The sequence below is a fragment of the Vitis vinifera genome, chromosome 5 (assembly GCF_030704535.1).
Source record: "Vitis vinifera cultivar Pinot Noir 40024 chromosome 5, ASM3070453v1".
NCBI lineage: Eukaryota > Viridiplantae > Streptophyta > Magnoliopsida > Vitales > Vitaceae > Vitis > Vitis vinifera.
Genome location: NC_081809.1, coordinates 6316187 through 6326628, shown reverse-complemented (window position 1 = coordinate 6326628; position 10442 = coordinate 6316187). Strand labels below are relative to the sequence as shown.

Below are 10442 nucleotides of genomic sequence, written 5' to 3'. Positions count from 1 at the left end.
AAATTTCAACTTTATTTTAGATTAAACTTGACGTGAATAAGAAATATTGGTGACAATTTAGACAAAAATCAACTTCAAAACTCATCTAAATTGCACCCTTAAATGACAATCTTTTTTGCCCGTCAAACACTCTTCTTATATGAATAAAGGTAACAGAAAAAGTCGATCTTTAAATAAGAAGAATATTGGCAAATAAGGAAGAATTTTCAATGCGGGAATCCTTACAAGTTTAAACAATGAAATTTGACTAATATTTCTCCAAAGGAAGGATCACTAATGTAAGGTGAAATTGGGAAAAGCATAATGTCCATTACGGTGTATGGCAGTCACTAACACAAAAACTATCTACATTAAAAGACTTTAGGGATTAAGGAATTCAACATGGAGTGCATGTTACTCTTGCTTTGATCAAGATTATGAAAACTTCAATATAAGTATTCAAGCATTTGGAAACTTTTTAGTTTTAACATTGCCTCAAAGTAAACAGATTAATTAAAATAATAATTTTAAAATTTTTTAAAAATAATTTTTAAGAATTGTTTTTTAAAATATGGTTGTGATAGTTTATATATATATATAAGTTTATTTGAGAATTTAAAATATTTTTAATTTAGTTTTAAAAAATAATTTTTATTTGCTTTATTTTCATACATATTTTTTTATTTATATAATTAATTTTTAAAACAATAATTAAAAAACATTTAAAAATAATTACGTCATGTTCTGTTTTCTATTTTCTCAGAGGTTTTCCTGTTTTTGTACCAACAATTATTATAAAATAATACAGTTCACCAATGATAAAAAATTCCCTGATAGGCAAGAAGCTTGGCTTATCTTCTTTCTTTCTTTTTTTTCTCTCTTTATTGTTATTAAAGAAAATTCCTTATAGACTAGGTTTCTCATCCTTTCAACCTTGGACTATTCTCCCATGAGCGACAACGGAGCAGTTGTCATTGACAAAGCTCAGCATCTGCAGGCTATAGTGATGGGCAATGCAGAAGAGCAGAGAACAAACACCCACATACTCCAGTAAAGCGGCCAGCTCCTCATGCTCTGTTCATCAGTTCATAGCAATTTCTCTCATTTATTATTATCAGATTAAATTTCTTGATCAGTAACATCTCCTTTACACCATTTCATATTCGATTCCTTAGCATTTATATTAAGTTTCAGTGCCTTAGATGAGACTGAACCAGCACTACCCACATACTTCTCTGTAAATTGAAAGGTTCCAACCATGTAATTGCAAAGTTTATTCCTGTAAAGGAGTCCATGAATTGGTTTCCAAGTTTCAGTTGACCAGTCTTAAGGATAAGACTGACGCGTATCACACCCACCTTATAAGACGTGGTAACATGAACTTCTATACTCACCTGCCTTTTCCAGTTTCATGTGTTTTGTCTCAGAGATTTTCTCCGTGTAAGGCGCTATAGTTCTCATTTCCTTCCTTCTCTGTTCTTCAATTTGCATTTTTGTAAAATTGTTAGTCTTTGTTCCGCCGCATCATTGTTACATACCCTTTTGCCTGCCACAAAGCATGTCCAGTATTTTGCATGTTAACTTAAATTGCATAGAGTCCATACTCGATGTGCCAAGCACCCTTAGCAAACCCAACAAGCGATGGCACTTAGCCTTTGCTACTATCTATTGTGCCAGGGTTTTACATTCTCTTCTCAATGAGAAGAAGAATAGCAGCAAACTTCCAGTTGCTACTCCTTCCTTTGTTGTCCTCAATGTTAAGCCCGATGCCTTCTCAAGCATTGATCAGACAACTCTCACTGAAATTGTGAAGGAGAAAAACTTAAAACTGCTTCTTGAATCTGGAGGAGTTGAAGGCGTGGCTGATGCTCTAGAAACAGATATCAAAAATGGCATCAGTGGTGCTGTTGACGATGTTGCTCTCAGACAGGAAGCTTTCGGTTCAAACACATACAAGAGGCCGCCCACTAAAAGCTTATTCCACTTCGTGGTGGAAGCTTTTAAGGATCTTACCATTCTCATACTTCTATTTTGTGCCGCGCTGTCTCTCGGTTTTGGAATTAAAGAGCATGGGCTGAAGGAAGGGTGGTATGATGGTGGAAGCATATTTGTAGCCGTCATTCTAGTCATTTCTGTCTCTGCTGTGAGCAACTTCAGGCAAAACAGACAGTTCGAAAAGTTGTCTAAAGTCAGCAACAATATCAAAATTGATGTTTTCAGAAATGGGCGCCGTCAGCAGATCTCTATATTTGAAATAGTCGTTGGAGATGTTGTTAGCTTAAAAATCGGTGACCAAGTTCCTGCCGATGGGTTGTTCTTGGATGGGCATTCACTACAAGTGGATGAATCCAGCATGACTGGGGAGAGTGACCATGTTGAAGTTAATAGCAGCCATAATCCATTTTTGTTTTCTGGAACCAAAGTGGCAGATGGATATGCTCAAATGCTTGTGACATCTGTTGGTATGAACACAACATGGGGCCAGATGATGAGCACAATCAGCCGCGACACTAATGAACAAACACCATTACAAGCCAGGCTCAACAAACTTACCTCATCAATAGGTAAGGCTGGTTTGGCAGTTGCTTTTCTAGTTCTTTTAGTGTTGTTGGTTCGCTATTTCACTGGGAATACAGAAGATGAGAATGGAAATCAGGAGTTCAATGGCAGCAAAACAAAGGCTGATGATATAGTGAATGCTGTGGTCGAAATCATTGCTACTGCAGTTACCATTGTGGTTGTTGCAATTCCGGAAGGCCTGCCATTGGCTGTCACACTCACTCTTGCTTATTCAATGAAGAGAATGATGGCTGACCAGGCTATGGTTCGAAAGCTCTCTGCCTGTGAGACCATGGGCTCTGCCACCACAATTTGTACTGACAAAACAGGTACTCTCACTATGAACCAGATGAAGGTGACAAAGATTTGGCTTGGCCAAGAACCTATTGAAGTTTCCTCTTCAATTTCAGAAAATCTTCTTAACCTTATCCAACAAGGAGTTGCTTTGAACACAACTGGTAGCGTTTACAGGGCTACCTCAGGATCTTATAAGTTCGAGTTCTTTGGTAGTCCAACTGAAAAAGCAATTCTTTCATGGGCTGTACTGGAACTTGATATGGACATGGAGATACTGAAGCAGAATTGTACAATTCTCCATGTTGAAGCCTTCAATTCGGAGAAGAAAAGAAGTGGGGTTTCAATAAGGAGTAAGGCTGATAACACAATCCACGTGCACTGGAAGGGAGCTGCAGAGATGATACTAGCAATGTGTTCGAGTTATTATGATGCTTCTGGAAGCATGAAAGATCTGGATGATTGTGAACGAAAGACATTTGAGCAAATAATTCAAGGTATGGCTGCTAGCAGCCTCCGCTGCATTGCTTTTGCACATAAACAGATTCTAGAGGAAGAACATGAAATTAGAGAAGCCACCCAAAAGCTAAAAGAAGATGGCTTGGCCTTTGTAGGACTGGTAGGGATTAAGGACCCATGTAGACCAGGGGTGAGAAAAGCTGTGGAAGATTGCCAACATGCGGGAGTGAATGTGAAAATGATCACTGGTGATAATGTTTTCACTGCAAGAGCCATAGCCACTGAATGTGGAATACTAAGACCTGATCAAGGCATAAACAATGAGGCAGTGGTAGAAGGTGAGGTATTTCGGAATTACACCCCAGAAGAGAGAATGGAGAAAGTTGACAAAATTCGTGTGATGGCTAGATCCTCTCCCTTTGATAAACTTCTTATGGTACAGTGCTTGAAACAGAATGGTCATGTGGTTGCAGTCACAGGTGATGGCACAAATGATGCACCAGCATTAAAAGAAGCCGACATAGGACTTTCTATGGGGATACAGGGCACTGAAGTGGCCAAAGAGAGCTCAGATATCATCATCTTGGATGATAATTTTGCTTCGGTAGCAACAGTTTTGAGGTGGGGAAGGTGTGTTTATAACAACATTCAGAAATTCATCCAGTTCCAGCTTACAGTGAATGTTGCAGCTCTTGTAATCAACTTTGTAGCAGCAGTTTCAGCTGGTGAGGTCCCCTTAACAGCAGTGCAATTATTGTGGGTAAACTTGATCATGGATACACTAGGTGCACTTGCTCTCGCCACAGAGCAACCCACCAATGAGCTCATGGATAGACCACCTGTGGGTCGGACGGGGCCACTTATCACCAACATCATGTGGAGGAATTTACTAGCCCAAGCAATGTATCAGATAGCTGTCCTCTTGACCTTACAATTCAAAGGAGAATCAATCTTTGGTGTGAGCGAGAAGGTAAAGGACACCTTGATATTCAATACTTTCGTACTGTGCCAGGTCTTCAATGAATTCAATGCAAGGAGGCTTGAGAAAAAGAATGTGTTTGAAGGGATACATAAAAACAAGTTGTTTTTGGGGATCATTGGGATAACCATTATCCTTCAAGTGGTTATGGTGGAATTTTTGAAGAAATTTGCAGATACGGAGAGGTTGAATTGGGGACAATGGGGTGCCTGCCTTGGAATTGCAGCAGTATCTTGGCCACTTGGTTGGGTTGTCAAGTGCATACCTGTCTCAAATAAACCATTTCTCAGCTATCTAAGGTGGTAGGAATATCACTCTTAAGGATCTCGATTATCATTCTGTTGTTGTCTGCACAAGGATTTAGTCATATATCACATTTGTTAATTTTCCCGTAGTGAAGCTTAATATCTATGTAGGTAGTGTCAACATCAATAAAATTTTATGACTCTTGTTTTTCTTCCTTTTAATTATGGAGTGCAGTTTTCACAAAGTTCTTTGTTTCATGGGATTGATTAATATAACTTCTTGTGTATGGCAAGGGAGAATTGATGACCAAAAATGAACAGACACTGGCAAAAATTAAACAAATGAAACCAGGGTTTGAACTCTGGAACCTTTTAGAACAATGTGACCAACCCAATGCTGATATTGAGAGAAGGAGCACAACTATTTAGCCATTATAGTAGATTATCAACCTAACAAAACAGAGCTAAACATGTCTCTAGCATAAGCAGTCCAAATGTTAATATGTAACTACGACAAACACCTACAGTTCTATCACAAATAATATGATAACAGCTTCAAGTGTATATAACGAATCAGATCCATCAACTAATGATCAAAGAAATCTTGAAGACGACAGTGCAGAGAATCTACAGACCTGTAAAAATTTTGATGGGTTTCAATGCAGAGGCTTTCATGACTTCCAAGAAAGCTCTGTTTTTCCTTTGGTAAGGGATCTAGTTGATTCAGGGGGAAAAGCTTCGATAGAGCAAGAAGATCAACCCTCGTTAATGAGAAATTGATCCATCGTCGATCCGGGTAATGGGTATTGCAGCTTCTCGTCATTTGATCCGGTGTTAGAGACAAGACTCGATGGAATTTGCGTGAATCTCAACTCAACATTCCTTCTATCTATAGTAAAAAAATTTAATGGGATTTTTTTTTCACTTCAATTTTTTATATCCCTAGGCATGACATTATTTATACAATAAGATTTTATTAAAAAATCATTTGATTTTATTAAAAAATCATTTATTTTTACTTTTTTTCTAATTGCAAAATTATTAATTTTTTTTAATAAGATTATTACACTACACTTTTGGCTAATACTATAAACATTTTTATTATTAGTCTTGTGTTTCATTATTTCTACATGGTTACAATTTTTTATTTTTTTTTATTTTGAAACCTTTTAAATTATGTTTGGTACTGGAATGGGAGTAGGAATGAGTATCTCATTCTAATTTTTATTCATTCTCATTTTTGGATAATTCAAGTGAAGATGGGAATGGAATTAAGAATAATTTCAACTAAAATGAAATTCAATTTGTAAGTGGGATTTCAATTTATCTCTTAATATGAGGTATTTTGATTCATAATAAAATTTATTTTTAAAAATATTTTTTAAAAAAATATCAACAAAGAATTTGGATAAATTATCTTTAAAAATACTTTTTATTTAGATTTTATAAAAAAAAAAATGTAAATTCCATTTACATAATATGAACTGATTTTAATTCAAGTCTTATTAAAAATAAAAATAATTTTATAATTATAAATATATTAAAAAAATAGCTTTTAATAAAATATGATAATTAATATTATAATAAAATCATAAATTATATTTTTATAAATATTATAAAATCATAAATTATATTTTTATAAATATTATAAAAATATGGATGTTAATATCTTATTAAAGCATAATTGATTTATTTTGTTAAAAATAAATAAATAATAATATAAAATTAATAATTGTTAATACTATTTTATTTTAAATGAATTTAAAAGCAAAAAAATTTAATTTTTAAAGTATAAATGAATTAAATTTTTCATTGCATACATACCTTTAGTACTCAACTAAGGACATGATATTCTAAATTTTTTTATTTTATCTCTAATTTTTTTTTTTAGTCTATAATTAATTAATTAGTTTTTAAATTTCAAATTATTCTTAAAAATTAAAAGATTTATTAAAAAAATTAAAACATTAATCATGTTTATTAATTTTTATAGTCATTATATATATTTTTGAGTTTCAAATTATTTTTAAAAATGATTAAACTTTATATTTTGTTTTTAAAAATTGTTTGTCATGAACAACAATTGTATAAATTTTTAAAACAAATATGTTTTAAAATCACACATCAAAATAGTTTTTTTATTAAAAAAAAGTAAAAAAAAAAAACTATGCATAGTGTAAGAGTTTTTTTAAAAATATATATATAAATAATCATTTCAACATTCATTCATAAATACATTCGAATGCAAGAATTAGAATCGCCAAATCTATTTATATTCAAGGAGAAATGAAAATTGAAATAAAATATTCATTCTTGTTCAATGTTCTCGTGTATCAAACATACTCTATGAGTATTAAATAAAAATAATAATTCTCAAAATTCTTCTAATTTTACTTTAAATCGGATTACTAGTATAACAAATTTATTTATAAATTATAATTACTTTTATTTTTTATGGATCCAATTTCATTACATAAGATGCTACTTATAAGCATCAAAGCAAGGTTCATATTAAGGCGCTAGGGCAACATCTGAGGGTTTTTTTGGTCTGTCTCATTCGCCTAATTTAGGTATAAGATATTTAATTTTATTTTAATAGGCAAGCAACCTCGGTGTAGCTATTATCAAGAATCATTTTTTGTTTTTGAAATAAAGAAATTGAAAACACATTTGCTTGTTAATTATTTTTTGAAAATATGTTATAATTATTTTTTTTTAAATAATTTTTTGGGACTATTTTAAAAATTAATTATATAAATATAAAAATGAATGAAAATAAAATATTAAATTTATTTTTAAAAAATATGAAAGTTATTTTTTAAAAATATTAAAAAATAAATAAATTAAAATTTTTTAAATCTATTCTAAAAAGAATTTAAAAAAAATAATAAGACTTTTGAAAAGGCTGCAAAAATGTCCATTCTTATCATGATGTTCGCTTTTCGAAGACGCTGAATTTTGAGTCCAGTCATGTCACATATTGAGGTAGTTTCTTTCCCATTGTTTAGGTTACATCTCCTGACATCTGAATAGATGGGAAACCAATAAAAGACTGATAGAATTTATTTTCCTTACACCCTGAGTTAAGGTTTTGGGTCAACACGGGCTTCTTCCCGAACTTAATTTTCAAATCGGGGTTCATCAAAAACAGTGGTTCAAAGTAGCCCTTATCTGTCCACGCAAGCATAAAGATCATTTTTTATATGTTATTTTTATTTATTTTCCCATTTACTTCCCATTCCATTATTGTTTTTTTCAATTTTTCTCTTCAAACTCTAACCCCACCTATGGAACACTAAGAGAGGCATTGTTGGAATTGTAAAGTATCAAGGTTGAGGTTGATTCCAATCTTTCTTTGGGCTTGTTTTATGTAAAATTTTTGATATTTTTTTTTATTTTTTTCCTCATCTCATAATCTAGGTTTTCAAAATATAGAGAGTCTTCCATTGAATCGAAATAAGGTACTTAGGTTTCTCCAAAACCTTTCCTAAAGATGTAATTGAATATGTATATGCTCAAAATAATTCCCCCCTATTAGAGTTTCCAGAAAAATTCCGTAAAGCACATATACATATTTATAATTTTGTATTTTTGTTCATTTTTTTCCCATTACTTTTGCTTTTCTTTTTGGTTTATGTCATTCATTGCTATTTTAACAAAAATGGTTTGTTATCATCCAAAGATTCAAGTCTTTAAGATGCAAATAGGACCCATAAATCAAGAGTTTGGGTTACAAACGGTTTTCTAAAATGTTTTACCAACATCCAAATAGGAGTATTATTTTTTCAATAAGAAGAGATAAGGTTCCAGATGTGGCTTGAAGTTTCATGGAAAATGAAATTTTTTCAGGAAAATGAAATTTTCTAGGGAAAATAAAAATAAGAAACGTTTCTCCATGACGGTTAGCTAGTCTTCAGGAAAAGGGCATCCATTTTTTAAATGCTCTTTGGAATCCCAACAATAAATTAATCATTTAATTCATCTATCATTTTCACATGAAAATACAAGAAAAAGAAGAGACATAAAATTTGAAAATTGATTTAACACCTCAAAAAAGAAAGGTTTGGAAAATGTTGGAAATAAAATAAAATAATAATAAAATAAAATAAATTTTGAAAATCCAATTAAGATTTAAGTGAAATTTGAAAGCTTAATCTTGTACTTTGAAGTATGAAAAGAAATAAAGAAGTAATGCAATCATTTGACAGTTGCTCGACTACCACTTGTTTGAGGTTGATCGACATCTAGAGGGATGGGTAGATATATTAGTTGTTAGTCCATCACCTCGTCAGTGTCAGCATCATTATAGCACCCCTACCTTTTTATCCTCACGATTAGTACATTCACCTATTTCTTCAAACCTACCATCAGTGCAGTCTTCTACCTCTTCAAACCTACCATCAGTGCAACCTCCTATCTCTTTGGACCCACCATCAGTACAACCCCCTATCTTTTTAGACCTACCTTTAGTTTCAGCTCTCTACTTCTTTAGACCCACCATCAACACAACCCCCTACCTCTTCAGACCCACCATTAATACAACCCCCTACCTCTTTAGACTTACCTCCATTACAGCTTTCTACCTCTTCAAACCCACAATCAGTGCAACCCCTTACCTATTTAGACCCACTATCAATACAGTAACCTACCTCTTCAGACCCACTTTCAATGCCGACTACCCCATATGTCGATCCCCTTTCATTGCACCTAGATGCTTCCTTAGCTACTCCACTAGGAGCTGAGTTAGGACATCAGTTTTACCATCACCAGAGCCATCTATATTTGTCCTTATGTCTATGTAGATTGACACATCTACTCAGCTAGATTTACCCCCAACCATTTTGAGGGGTAGACGGGGCATACGTCGACCTAAATTGCTACCTCCACCACCTACTCTATTTCTAGCTCCAATTCCATCACAGACAGAAGTTCTTCATGTATCACATGTAGTACCTGTTACAGTTATAGATGAGTGACCAAAAAGGAAGAGAGTACCAATTACACATAGGTTTTCTCCTTGTAGAGGCTTGTGAGATTATATATGTTTTTTTTTCCACTATATAAATGTTTACTAAGTATTTTTTGTAACTTTGATTAAACCACTAAAAATTACATTTTGTAGTAGACTTTTTCTAATTAATTTCATTAACTAATTTTGTCAAAAAAATCTATATATGACAACTACGACTTAAGAGTATATTATTATTTCAATAAAAATAAATTTGTCATAATACAAAAAAATTAATATCTTAAAAAACAAAAAAATTAAATATCTTAAATTAATAAATTATACAATTTTATATATTATTTATATGTTATATAAATTTATTATTTTAAGATTATTAATTTATTAATAAATAGAATATTAATTTATAATATCTTCTATTTATCAATTTATGTTTGTTGAAATAATACTAGATTCTTAAGTTTAAATATAAACAATTTATTATTAAAGTTATTTTTTTAATTTCAATAATAAATTATAATTTAATAATTTTTAATTAAATATTAATTTTAAAAAAAAATGAAATTTCAATTGGTAATTGCAGCTTTAGTTCAAAAATGAAATCTCAGTTACTAATTAAGGTTTCAATTTAAAAATGAATTCTCAGTTGACAACTACAACTTTAGTTCAAAAACTAAAGCCTTAGTTGGTGGTAACCGGGGATTTAGTTCAAAAATAAAGTCTCATAATTACAATTTCAATTTAAAAATGAAGTATCAGTTGTCAATTGAGGTTTTAACTAAAATTATGAAAAAATATATATATATTTTTATAACATGGCTCTTACGTGACACCAAAGATATCAATTTAAACGTAAGTTTCATAAAATGGTTACATCCTATATTTTTTTTAATAAATGGGTCATTTTGACCCAAAACTCAAGATGGGAAGCATACTGTGGGCTGCCCTGCAGCGTTACAAA

The 10442-nt window shown here is 31.9% G+C and overlaps 1 protein-coding gene across 1 annotated transcript; it reads left to right on the top strand.

The window, feature by feature from the left end:
- The first annotated feature begins 820 nt into the window (after positions 1–820).
- Positions 821–4737, top strand: LOC100264868 (putative calcium-transporting ATPase 13, plasma membrane-type). Its single transcript, XM_002279828.4, has one exon. It carries the CDS (start codon positions 1538–1540, stop codon positions 4574–4576), a length of 3039 nt encoding a protein of 1012 aa, XP_002279864.1. The 5' UTR covers positions 821–1537; the 3' UTR covers positions 4577–4737.
- Positions 4738–10442: the final 5705 nt, after the last annotated feature.